Here is a 14,224-nt window from a genome sequence, read left to right as displayed (position 1 = left end):
CTGTATTTTATGTCTGATGACAGCATCATTTTAAAACATTTTCTTACTTATTCATATGACATCGATTTCCTGTTCTGAAACCATCTTTTATTTTTTTAATTTAATTTTTATTTTCAGTTCCAAATTCTCTCCCTCCTTCTAGTCCCTATCCTACTATTGAGAAGGTAAGAAATGTGATAACCATTATACATATGAAGTCATGCAAAATGTATTTCCATATTAGCCATGTTCAAAAAAATAAGGAAATTTTTAAAAAGGAAAACAAATAAGTTTCAGTCTGCACTCTGAGACTATCAGTTCTCTGTCTCTAGGTAGAAATTTTATGTCATGAATCCTTTGGAATGGTGGTAGATCATTGTATTGGTCAGAGTTACTAAGTCTTTCACAAATGATTGTTACAGTATTCCTCTCACCGTGTAGGTTGTTTTCCTGGTTCTGCTTACTTCATTTTGCATCAGTTCATATAAATCTTCCCAGGTTTTTCTGAAACTATCCCCTTCATTTCTTATAACACAATATTATTCCATCATATTCATATACAGTACCTTGTCCAGCTATACCCCAATTCATGGGTACCATGTTTCCAACTCTTTGTCATTACAAAAAGAGCTTGCTATAACTATTTTTGTGCATTTAGGTCCTATTCATTTTTCTTTGATCTCCTTGGGGTATGGACGTGGTAGAGATATTTCTAGGTCAAAAGATATACACAATTTTATAACCCTTTGTGCATAACTCCAAATAGTTCTCCGGAATGTTTGGACTAGTTCATAGTTCCACTAATGATGCATACATTAGTGTCCTTATTTTTCCACATCCCTTCCAGTATTTGTCATTTTCCTTTTCTGTTATGTTAGTCAATCTCATGGATATGAGGTGGTATCTCAGAGTTGCTAAAAAAAAAAAAAACCTTATAAGAACTACTTGGTCATAATGGATAATGTTCTTTAATGTATTTTATGTCCTATTTGTCAACATTTAATATTTTTGTTTCAACTTTATTTAACTCAATGGCCAATATTTTTTTTTGCCTTCTCTTTGTCCAATTTCTATAATAAAACCATATATTGTTAAAAGAAAGAACTTGGTAGACTACCATCTTTTCTGTGTTTAGAAACTTCCTATATAGTACAGAAAGTACTTGTTCTTTTAAAACTTAATAAAATTTACTTGTAAAATCCATAGTGACTTTCTGCAGGGTAGATTTTTAATGACCTAAGAGTCTGATTTCTTCTGAGAGTGGTCTCTTCATGCTATTTGATTTTTATTCTGTTAATTTAGATGTTTTTTATTAGAATAGGGTACTTGCAGCTGTGATTATCTTGGATTTTGCTTTTTTGGGGGACTGTGAACTCCATTTTCTCATTTCTAATTTTAATAATTTGATCTTTCTCTTTTATTGGACTTGCTACTTACAGTTTTTTGGTCTTTCAAAAAACGGATCTTAGTTTTGTCATTTGGAGAAGTTTCTCATTTTTTAATCTTATTTTACTTATTTCTCTTTTCTCTCATGCTAATTTGCTGGTATTTTTTTTTAAGTATACCCTGAGCTCAATAAGTTATCCTATTTCTTATTGATATAGCAGGCATTCAGGGCTATCAATTGACATCTGAGTACTGCTTGGGCTTCCTGTCATTGATTTTGACTAGTACTATATCTATCATTATTATCTTTCATATAATCTGTTTTCATATTGTTTTCATAATTTCCTTTCTTGCTCAATAAATTGTTTAGCCAATTTTTTATAAAGGTTTTACTTGGGCCTAAACCAAATTATCATTATTTGCTACTGATTATTGTATTATGATCTATGAATGCAAAATAAAAAATTTTCTGATTTTCAAAATTTCTCTTCTTTATGATCCATCATGGTCGGTTTTTACATACATGTCATGTATATATGAAAAAATGTCACTTGCTCAATGGAAACATTGAGTTTTTTTCTATGTACCCATTACATATTTGTTAAATCCAGTTTAGTATGTTATTTCAATATTGTAATTTCTTAAACTTTTTATCATTCTGATAATGGAGTATAGAAAATTTCCCACCCTGTTACAAATTTTTAATCATTCTTACAAAACTAAGCTATTTATTTCTTTATAAACTTTACTGTAAAATGGGTAAATTTTTTTTAAATGCACAGGCTCTCATTTTGAATATTTCATTTCAGCATAATATAATGTCCTTGATTATATCTCAGTCTTTTCTTACTCAATTGCAATTTATCAGTACCAGCACTGCAAGTTTCTGTTTTTTAAATTAGCAATAGAATAATAAACTTTAGACCAATCTTTGCATTTGAATTTTGGTAACTTTTAGAATCAATTGTATAACACACATATGGACCGTATTGGTGAATTATGTTTTTTATTCGATTACATAATCCTTTTCCTTTTCATCAAAGTATATAGGACATTTAGTTTCTTTAATTATCATGAACTTAACAAACATGAATATTTCTATATACAAAGGACTGAAAAAGAGGATTCCACATGATACTATGAATCTTTTACAAGTTTTTGAAAACCAGATATTAAATTGAACTGGGTAGTATCAATACTACCCCTCTTGAATATATTCCCTTTTGTACTTATTTCAGTTCTCTTTATTTTTAAATGTTTCATTGACTCTTTTCTTTTCTTTTCTTTTCTTTTTTTTTTTTTTTTTGCATCACTGTTACTATCTCCCAGTCCCTAGAAACTTTGCAAAAGACATTCAAATCCCTCAATTCAAGGTATTTTTCACTGGCTGTTCCCCATGCCTAGAATACTCTCCCTCATCCTCCAGCTTCCCTGGCATCCTTCAAGTCTCATCATCTATGAGAAATTTTTCCTGATCCCCCTTAATGCCAGCATCTTCACTCTGCTGATTATTTGTACTTTATCCTATTGTATGTAGTTGTTTACATGTAAACGAGGAGTCCTGGAAAGCAAAGACTCTCTTTTTCCTTTTTTGTATCCCTAATGTTCAGCACAGTATCTGGCACATAGTAAGCATTGAATAAATGTTTATTGACTGATGGCATGGTGGAGGGGTCTGGGGAATAGTCTAAATCATTGGTGTCAAACTCAAATAAAAATGGATCTCTGCTGGCCTCATATCATCTTAGAAAACTACAAATTAACATTAGCTATATTGCATGTATTTTTGTTTATTTTGTTAAACATTTTCCAGTTATGTTTTAATCTGGTTCAGGAGTTTTGCAGGTTTCTTGGGGCCTAAAGGCACTGCTAATTTGAACTCTAAGATCCAATTCAGGTTTAACATTCTGATTCTCCAGGGTTGATTCTGGTGTATTTTTTTTAAACCGTCTCCCCCATCCAACCAAAAAAGTAAAAGATTGGATTATACTACCATTGATGAAGTATTCAGCCTAGTGGCTTCTATAGTCTCATGACCTTTACCTGATCTAAATGTGTCCAACTGATAAATTGATTTATGTATCAGGAATATTCTGGAGCCAGCTTATACCAGCTTGTGAATGCCAGTTGTTAAATTTTCAACGTGAGCATTTATACCTCAGAAATCAGCAAATGCTAGAAAACAGGGCTTGATGTATTGATTTGTTGATTGTCTAGACTTGAAAAACTGATAGAGAAAATGTTAATAAAACATACTAAATATAAAATTGGAGTGTACATCCCTCCCCACCCCTACAGAGCTAGTGGTTAAATATTTACCAGCACACCAACCCTAACTTAAAGAAAAGTCACAATTTTACAAAAATAAATCTTTATTGGTACAATAATTTAAATTGATTTAGTTGTATACAAATCATGAACACAAATGAAAACCTTCATACCATTAACTTAGCACTCATTTCTCTAGATTTTTTGTTTGTTTCAGCTTCATGTTAATTAATTACCTAGATTTTGAACTGAACCTTTCTTTCCAGAATTTGTCTATAGTAGACTTGTTTTCCTGAGTGACTAACCATTTAGAATGCACTAACTTGCTTAAGTACATCTAAGTGGCAACAGTAAGACCTGTGTGTAAAAAACTATAGCCACATTATTTATGCTAACAAAAAGCTGCAAACAGTATACATGGTCAGTGATTAGGGAGTAGTTGAACCAAATATGGTCTATGAATAGTGGAACAATGAATATGAAAGTCAGAGATCTATGAGAAGGTGTTTAAAAAGTAACACCAAGGGAAGAAAGCAGACCCAGATGAACACTAAACATAGTGACTGCAACAATGTCAAGAAAGTCAAAATGGAGATAAAAGAGAACTCTGATCAGATACAGTGGTCAACAGTGTACACACATTTCCTGCATTAAAGGATGTATCCCTTCTTTCAGTTAACAATCAATAAACCATTTAGGGGAAAAACAAAATAAAAGTTCGAGATAGTTGTCACAAACAAATGTTTGACTCCTAAAAGACTCTAGTCTAAGATCACTCGAGTTGGAATAAGTTTGTAGACCAGAGGTCTTTGGGTCTTTTTTCTAGCATATCATTTGGAAGGAATTATACTGAAACATCATTTTATGAAGTGGTATTTTTTTCGTGAGTGATGTAGTATCACAAGACAGTCCAAAGTTAAGAGGGCAGTCTGTCCCTGAGATAGAATCATCTCATCTGCTATTATTTGGTAAAGTGTAAACTTCTTTAGTGCAGGCATGGTTTTTATTCTCCAATGGTCAGCAAAAAACATCAGGCCTAGGCTCCAGTGAGCAAATAAGTCGGAGAAAGCCTATTAAGTACATGAAAGCTATTTACTTATTCCAGACAACAGCAGGAATACACTACTTCCCACACAGCATTTCGTTATTTTGAGTTCTGAACTCATCTAATTTTTTAAAAGGGATCCAAAATAAAGAAACTCAATGTCCCCATGTGTATAAGATTGTATAACTTCTGTTTTTGTCTTTGTCTTTGTATTCCTCAGTGCTGAGCTCAGTGTCTAGAACACAGTAGATGCTTAATAGATGTTTGGTGGATTAATTACTACAAACCTAATTGTACCTCATGAGGATACCAGGACTGTATTTTTGCCTACTACAGAGCAATCCATAACTAATTTTAACAAAGAAGATTTAAGTATTTAATGCTTCCTGGCCATTGTTGCCTTAGAAATTAATCTTTATCTCAGCCATAACTTGCTTTAAATATATACTTTAACTCAAGAAAATGTTACTCTTAAAAACTTCTACCATCTAACATTAACTTTTGTAAATTCCCAGAATTTTATGTTCGTTATAATTTTGTACAGGTATGTGCTGTTGATTTCTAAAAGGCTAAAAGATTTTATTTGGGTAGGATACATGTTATAAGGACATTCAAATATTTCATGCCAGCCTCCATCACTGTACTTAACAGGGACTGTTATATCATTTCTACACAGTTCAGTCATCATGGAACAGTTTTTGAATTAGAAGATAAGATTGACATCCTCTCCAAATAAAAGACATTCTGTTTAATTTTTTAAACCCTCATGCAAGTGAATTAAAAAAAAGTTTTTTCATTACTGGCATAATTTCCATTTGTTGAGAATGTTAATTGTGGAAATTTAATTTGAAACATATATGCTCTTTTAATTTGCAAGTTTGTAATTTTACCATGATAATACTAAATATTAACTTTGAATAGATTGCATTACTTCTTTGCTTATTTGTTATGAAAAAGAATTGTGTAACATCAATTTTAGAGGATCCTTTCTCAAACATTGAAGTCATTTAAAGGAGATGTTTATTACAAAGTTTAAAAAAAAGGAACATAAACCTTCATATTAGGATTATATGTCTTTTCCTAAATGTTGTCAGTTACAGTTTTAAGCTTCATGGAGCTTTATTTAGAAAAATATCTGTGTACCTTAAAAACATCAAAGGAGCTTTTTCCCTTATCAGTCAAGCAAACCAATGACTGGCATAGATTAAAATCAAAAGTAGAAGGACCACCCCCCTACTTCCCTCCTATCACCTCTGATTACCTTGCATCCGTTTTTATGTACGTTTTCTACACATCTATATAGATGACTATTATCTCCCCTATATGAATGTGAGCTCTTTGATGGCAGGAACTGTTTCCATTTTATTTTTCTGTCTCCCTAGCATAGTGCCTCAAATTTATTAGCATGTAAGCTAACATGTGAGCTAATGTGCCAGACCCTCACAACAACCCTGGGAGGTAGATGCCTATTTATCCCCATTTTACAGATGAGGAAACTGAGGCAAACAGAGGTTAAGTGATTTGCCCAGAATCACGCTGCTAGTAAGTGTCTGAGGTCGAATTTGAACTCAGGACTTTCTGACCCCAGGCCCAGTGTTCTGTGCATTATGGCTCCACCTAGCTGCCTTATTTGCTGGTTGATTGATTGACTTTTAAGACTATGAAGAGAAAATTAGGATATTCTTTGAAATACAACTAAAACTAGTTAGCTATTGAAATCCAAATCTTGTAAAAACTTGTCTTGTTTTTGTTTATATCAAGGATTCATGCTTCAAGTAAGAGTTGAATCAGATGACTTCTAATCCTAGCATGCTAGGATTCTATCAATGCTTTAATAAATGTATGTGCTGGTGAGGACAGTGGAAAACGTTACATCCGTGGCTTCATTCAAGTATTTGATCAGCCATACTCTACCACTTGGACACTTTACCTGTGGGACCTCCCAGGGTCTGCAATAAGCTTCAATCCTTGGACCACGTGAATAGGCAAAGCTATTTTCTTATTCCAATTGTAAAAATGCTGCTCCTCACACAATTCATTCATTTGTAGGTCTAAATTCACAACTCATTTTTAAAGGGATAGAACATAAGGAAACTCATATCTTACAAACATACACACAACATATATATGTATGTATGTATGTGTATATATAAGTATATATGTATATTTATATACATTTACACGTATATAGGTGAATATCTTCAGGATTTGCTTGGGTATTAGGATCATAGCTCTGGAGCTCAAAGGGACCCCAGATACCATCTAATCCAGTTCCCTCCCTTTACAGATGAGGAAACTGAGGCCCAAAGAGGTTAAGCGATTTGCGCAATGTCACACAATTATTATTGAGTGGCAGAAGTGGGATTTGGAACTCAGGTCATCTGCCTCCAAGTTCAGCACTTTCCCCACAGCACCATGCTGCACCCCAAGTTAGAATGAAATGGCAATCACTGAAATGTTCACCATACCTTTTTTCTTACGCATTCCTGAATTTATATAACCTTCAAAGTCAAGGAAAATCATTTATTCAATCATGTGGTAGTGCAAAAGGCTTACTTTCACTTCAAGAAGACTATCTCTTTTTGGTACCTAATCTCAATTTAAAAAAAAATAGACACTATTATATAATATACAAGTGACCTCAAGTAAATAGCTAAATATTCTAATAATACAACCCTCTAAAATTGTATGAATATAAACATTAGATTGAGATGTTCAGTGAACACCAAGAAATTCCAGGATTTTCATGATAACTAACTGTGGTTACAACTAATCTTGGAATAACAGCATTTTTTTCATTTTGCTTTGTGGATATTTACATTTGCACCTCAACCAAAATTAGCCCCTGATGCCTTATTGTGTCATGAATGTGACCCAGGCTTCTCAAAGGCCACGCTAATAGAGCATAAGTTCGATCAAGTCCTACCAAGCTTGAAAAACTCCAGATGCATTTGTCATCTGGAGGCCAATGTAACTCAGCTCAGAAAGACCCAGGGCCGGGCTGGTTGCAGGAAGATGAATTTTACTATCACAGCTGCTCTCAGAGGTCCATTTTGAGTCAATGGAATGAGGACCCATGTTGACAAAATTAGAGACCCTCGAAACATGTAAGTATATGTGTGATAAGGTAGATTTTGTAGTCCCAGTGAATCTCACTAAAAATTCTTGAGCTAGCATCATCCAAATCTTGAAAATTAACATTCAGTTAGTAAATTTTTGGTGCCAATGAAACTTCTTATTGTATGTCAAATAAAAGCATCAAATAAGTGGCCAGATTTAAATTGATTTCAAAATCGTCTATTTTCCAAAAGCCTGTGTTAGTACTTCTATGAAATACCTTGGTCAAATAGGAATGAAATCCCAAGAAACAGACTTATTTATCATATGATTATAAACCTAGAGTTGGAAGTGATCTGAGCCTATTTAGACCAACCTCTTCATTTTATACATGAGGAAACTGAGGCCTAGGAAAATTAAGTGACTACCCCAAGGTCATACAGGTAGTAAGTAAGCTAGAGAGGTAATATTTGAACCCCCCTCCTCTAATGCCAGAGCTAATGTTCTTTCAACTGTACTGGCTAAGATACAATGACCAAGCATGTTGTTTACAGTAAAAACAATCCACAAAACCAACTATGTACAAGAACAAATGGGCAAATAATGATATATAAGGCTTTGTTCAGACCGGTTAATGCCAATTTTGTTTTCTTGTTCATTTAAGTTTTTTCCAAATTCTCTAGTGTTTTTCACTGAGGCTTCATCAGTTAAGTTTAAAGTTTTAAAGCCATCATGTTCTAAATAGTTATAGGAAAGAATATGATGAAAATGCTTTTACAAAGTAATTAGAAAAAAATGTTCAATTAAACCAGCTTAAGAACTACTACTTTCAGTTAATATTATGAAAGGTTGGGTCCTGATAGTATTTTATTTTGAAAAACAAAAGTGTGTGTGTGTGTACATATATATATATATATATATGTATATATGTATATATGTAATATATATATGTATATATGTATATATGTAATATATATATATGTATATATGTAATATATATGTGTGTATGTGTGTGTCCATATAATTGTACACATACATACTGAAAAAAGAGATTTAGAGTAAATGTTGGTTCTTTTTCATTAGGTATGGTAATTCACAAGACATCAAGCATCCTTTGACTACATTTGCTTTGTATGGGCAGCAGTATTTTAATGTTTCATCCTTTTCCTCCAAAGCTTTTACGCTGAGGATGTTTCATTGACTGTTGACAGGTCTATTTTACCTTCATTTTTTTTAATGCCCTGACTATGACCAATAACCCTGTGGAGATAAACATGTTTTAGGTTTAATAAACAATATGGTGCAGTGCACCAGGTCTCAAAACTTGACTGGAGTTTCAAACATCTATGATCTTGAACAAATTACTTCCCTTCTCTGGGTCTCAGTTTTCTCATCTGTCAAATGAGGCAGATTGGACTATGTGCTCTCCAGGCTCTTTTACAGCTAGAAATCTAGAAATAAATCAGTTTGGGGAAAAATTTACTTCATGTAGATTCAGCCTTTCAAAATTGCAATAGGACATATTGATCCTTTCTTAAGATTTTTCTTATGAAGTCTGTTTGGTTAAAAAAAAAAAAGTTCCTGAAGAATAATACAAAGAGTTGGTGGGTCCATTAATTTTTTCCATTAAATTTTGGTTTAGAATTTACTTTAACACAGATACACTTCCAGACGCACTTATGAGCCAATCTTGCCAGTACCTCCTTAGTAACTGGCAAGGCACCAGTCTTGGTAGCTGGGTGATTATTTCTTTGGTGTTTGATGTACCTTCCTGGCCAGGTAACTTCATGTCCAATATGTAAGAGGTAGCTAGTTGATCATTTGAATTGACAGAAAACTAAAGCAGTTTTCCAGGAGCTTGTCTTTTTAAGCATATGTCATCTTTCCCAGGTAGTTGGCGGGCACATATCCCTTCTGTCCTTGAGCTTCGGCTAGCCACCACTCCTTATTGCCACTCAGATCACAAAATCGGAGAATATGAACCCGCTGGTATTCCTGGAGGCTGAGCTCATGTTCGCTTCGGGCTTGAAATGCATGAACTGCATAGAATATCTAGACAGGAAAACAAAAGACATTTTGAAAAGCAGAATCTAAAAACCTCTCATGTGAAACAGGCAAAATGGGAAAACTTCCTAAGCTTTAGCAGTGCTACTTCATACTGCCTATTCTTTCCTAAAAAATAAATTTTACTGATGCCATTTAAATAACTTCACTTAGTTCAACAACCCCCCCCCTTTACCAGACTGAACTTTCCTTTGTGACAAAGAAAAAACAAATGGAACTTCATCTGACAATAATAATAACTGGTTTTTATATAGTGTTTATAAAGCGTTATACATTACCTCATTCAAGCTTGTGAAGTAAGTGCTATTATGATCCTTTTTTTACCTGTGAGAAAACTGAGGCAAGGTAAGAGGTTAAGTGACTTGCCCAAGGTCACACAGCTTGTAAATGTCTGATGCCACCTTTGAACTCAAGTCTTCCAGACTCCAAGCCCAATGCTCTTACCCACTGCACCACCTAGTTGCTAATATGTACAAAGGTTTATAACAGTAAAACCCCTTCTCCCCTCCAACCAAGACCTTCTGTTCTCTAGCACCTTGACTCATTTTTTCAGTTGCTCAGAGTTTGGCTTTGCCTTGGAGTGCTTTACATTTACACTCTTCTTGTCATTATATTTATGTTCCCTTTAATCTGCTTATTTTACTCTGTATTAGGTCATACAGAACCTTCCCAGATTTCTCTGCTTTTCTCATTTGTTGTCACTTCTTACCGTATGATAGTATTTTATTACACTTATATACACCAGTTCTTCAGTTATGTCTCCCTGGAAGGGTACCTACTTTGTTTCCACAGAGTGCTGCTATTAATATTTTGGTAAGTTCTGGACCTTTGCTTCTCTCTTTGATTTTTCTTGGGGTATAAGCTCAAGAATTGGACCTTTGCTTCTCTCTTTGACTTTCTTGGGGTATACGCTCACAATTTGGACCTTTGATTCTTTCTTGACTTTCTTGGGGTATAAGCTCAAGAGCTGGACCAGTGATTCAAAGTGTCATTTCTTGTTTAGTTCTAAATTGATATCCAGAATCGCTGGACCTTTTTTCACAGCTCTAATCAGGTGCTCCCCACAGCCCCTCCAACGATGACTATTGTATATCTTTTCATAGCTCATTTCACATGATCGTTTTGTCATTTTATTTATTTTTTGCTAAAGATGGAACAGAAACTTACAACAAATTTCTATCAGAAGTACTTCTACCCAGACTCCAAGAGAGAAAAGGTAACTAACTTGGTGGAGTGCTAGATAGAGCATTAGATCTGGAGTAGATCTGGGTTTGAATCTTACCTCAGATATCTACAAGCTGCATGACCATGGGAAATCACTCTACTGCTCTGTGTCTCAGTTTCCCCATCTATAAAATAGGGCTAATAATAGCACCTACTCCTAAGGATTCTTGTGAGGCTAAAATGAGACATATCTTAAGGCATTATATATAAATGCTAGCCATAACTTGATAATTTGAGCTGCATAGGTGACATCCAGTCTCCATATCATGTTAAGACTCATTACACTCTAACAAACATCATTTCCTTCTCCAGTGGATCCATTTTGTCAGGCAATCAGAGGTTAAGTGACTTGCCCAGGGTCACAGCTCAGAAGTGTCTGGGGCTTAATTTGAACTCAGATCTTCCTGATTCCTGGTCCAGTCCTCTAGTTACTGAGCTATCTCCTGTGTTATTAATTTTAGTTAATTGCTTTACTTTAGTATAAGGCTTCTTATGAAGTCAAATAATATGTACAGGTATATAATGTAAAAACAAAACACATCAATACAATGGAAAATGACCCAAAAAGAATCTACTGTATTTTTTTCTAATTTAAAAAAAATGCTTTTTCTATTTCTTTGTTGACTCTATGAGGTGAAACTTGCATAAACACCAAAGAACATGGTACATGTTGTGGACTGGGAGTTGTCTTCTCTGTATCAAAGACAATCTCCTCTAATAACAATTAGTCCCTGGCCCCCCCTTAGTACTTTCCCTCTGTTGATGCGCTCCAATTTATTCTGTATATATTTTGCTTACACATTAGACTGTGAACTCCTAGAGGCCAGGGACTGTTTCTGCCTTCTGCCTTTCTTTGTGTCCCTGGTGTTTGGCCCAGTGCCTGGCACACCTCAGGTGCTTAATAAGTGTTATTGACTTCACTAGTGCAGATAAAACTCTTTTTTCTTTCATCAATAATTCTAATTGGTCTCAACTCCAGGAACATCAAGCCTGCCCCAGGATAAGCTTATCACTTGAAATCTCATCATCATACAGATTGACTCAGACGCCATCTAAGGAAGGAACCATTTAAATCCTATGGCTTCATATGTACAAATATACAAGATATAGGTAACAAGGGAGATGAATTACAAAACCTAACCCAAAGAGACAAATTTCAGCCCAGAGACTTGGCAGAATGAGACCTGTAGCTGAAATGTGACTCAGGAAGGGTTGTTTCTGGGCAGTTACGGTTTTGTCTGACTTTGTGATCCCATTTGGGGTTTTCTTGGCCATGATAATGGAGTGGTTTGCCATTTCCTCCTGCAGCTCATTTTACGGAAGAGGAAACTGAGGCAAACGGGATAAGTGACTTGCTTAGGATGCCACAGCTAGTAAGTGTCTGAGGCCAGGTTTGAACTCAGGTCTTCCTGACTCCATGCCTAGCAATCTATCCAATGCCCTACCCAACTGCCCTCAGGAAAGGTATATCTTATTTCTTTTTTACATAGGAACAGTAAAGGAGAGGGATTTGCATTGCGGATTAAGTATATTCATGTCCAGAAATCTAGGAATCAAATAAGAGAAAGTATGGTGGAGTACATGTAGGTGAATATCATTTGAGGGATAAAGAGAAGTAATAAATTGGATGCAGTGCAAGGCAATCAGGACAGAAAGTAGAAATAGATGAGTTCAGACAACAGATGGCAAGCCTGGCATGGAAGCGTGATGTAACAGTGGTGAGGGACTTCAACGTTCTGGATATCTGACCTGTTCTCTCACTGTCTCTGTCACTGTGTCTCCCCTCCTCTCATTTTGCCCTACTCCTAAAAGCAGAGTAGCTAATCAGTTCTTGACTTGTTTTACGTTCAAAAGGTAGCTGTATCAACAAGGAGATATTCTATTCAAATAAAGCCAAGCGTGCACCCCAGCTTTGGGGAGAACAAATTTCAAGGGGTACAAACAAAGCCTTGGTAGGATCCCGTGGACTAAAATCCATACTGCAAGTCAACCCAGGAGAAGCTCTGAAGACACAAGGAGAAGCAACTCCAGTGGGAAAGAAAAGCGGAGTTGCTTACAGAGACAAATGTGGATCGCAGATTTTCTTTTTAAAAAAAATAATTTTAAAATTATGGGCAGAGGATAAACTCAAAAGCTTGCCATGGTTCGAAACAGAAGCAATTGAATAAGAATCGAAGGGCTCTGCCTTTTTCCTGATGTCAGAAATGTCATCCCATCCACTCTGAGCAATGGTCCCATCCCTTCTTTTACCCTCCTCCTTTTCCCAATGTAACTCTAAAAACTATCTGGGGTTGTCCTGTACTTTCCTTGCCAGCCTCAGTTCATTCTGAGGCTTAACACTCCTGGTATGGGTCTTCCAGGACTCTAGCAAGCTTTTGTATTTATCCCTGTTACATGGCCTGGCTTCTATGTTGTGTACACATCTTTTAAAAATCTAAGCTGATGGATTAGTTTGCTGTGCATCCCCATCTTTAGATAACTCCCCCCTTTTTTTGTCCTCAATGGAGTTGTTTCCCTGTACTAGAAAAGATTAAAAAAAATTGACTAGTAGCAAGTTGTATCCAGGATAAGTGAGGACATAGAAAGAGAATATTTAGATGCCTTTTGATGAATTCAAGTTACCGAGCTCAGATAAGCCATGTCTTACATACTGAGAGAATTGACAATGGTGCTTGCTGAGCCCGGGTCAGTGATCTTTGAAAGATCATGAAAAATGAGAAAGGTGCTGCAGGAGTGCAGAAGGGCAAATGTCCTGATTTTCAGTAAGAGGAAGAAAATAGAGTTGATCTCATTTTGGTTCTTGACAAAATTCTAGAACATATTATTGAAGGGATACTTAGTGACTATCTAGAAAGGAAAGCTGATCACAAAGAGCCAGCATGACTTCATAAAAGCCCATCATGCCATGCTTACCTCATCTTTTTGACAGGGTTACCAGACTGGAAAATCAAGGACACCTACTACAATTTACCTAGGTTTTGACGAAACACCGAACAAATCTCTCACACTATTCTTGTGGAAAATATAGAAGTAAACTGAGCAAGCAAATTTGCAATTGGTTGCATACCCAGATCCAAAGAATAGTCATTGATTAGTCAGTGTCAACCTGGAAGGATGTCACCAGTTTATTATCACAGAATTCTGAACTTGCCCTGCACTATATAACAGATTTAAAAGTGTGTAGATTAGAGAAATGGATGG

At 35.3% G+C, this 14,224-nt stretch overlaps 1 protein-coding gene across 1 annotated transcript in view; it reads right to left on the bottom strand.

Moving 5' to 3' along the window:
- Positions 1 to 9,522: 9,522 nt before the first annotated feature.
- The window catches only part of ARHGEF38 (Rho guanine nucleotide exchange factor 38), a 122,088-nt gene continuing 117,386 nt past the window's right edge, over positions 9,523 to 14,224 (bottom strand). Inside the window, exon 14 of the mRNA XM_027837300.1 lies at positions 9,523 to 9,787. Coding sequence (XP_027693101.1) covers positions 9,602 to 9,787 — 186 coding nt within the window. The 3' untranslated portion in view covers positions 9,523 to 9,601. The remainder of the gene's footprint in view (positions 9,788 to 14,224) is intronic.

This window comes from Vombatus ursinus, unplaced genomic scaffold (genome assembly GCF_900497805.2).
Source record: "Vombatus ursinus unplaced genomic scaffold, bare-nosed wombat genome assembly UNPS02014821.1, whole genome shotgun sequence".
Taxonomy (NCBI): domain Eukaryota; kingdom Metazoa; phylum Chordata; class Mammalia; order Diprotodontia; family Vombatidae; genus Vombatus; species Vombatus ursinus.
Note: the sequence above shows the minus strand (reverse complement) of the source record. Positions and strands in the feature narration are given on the sequence as shown.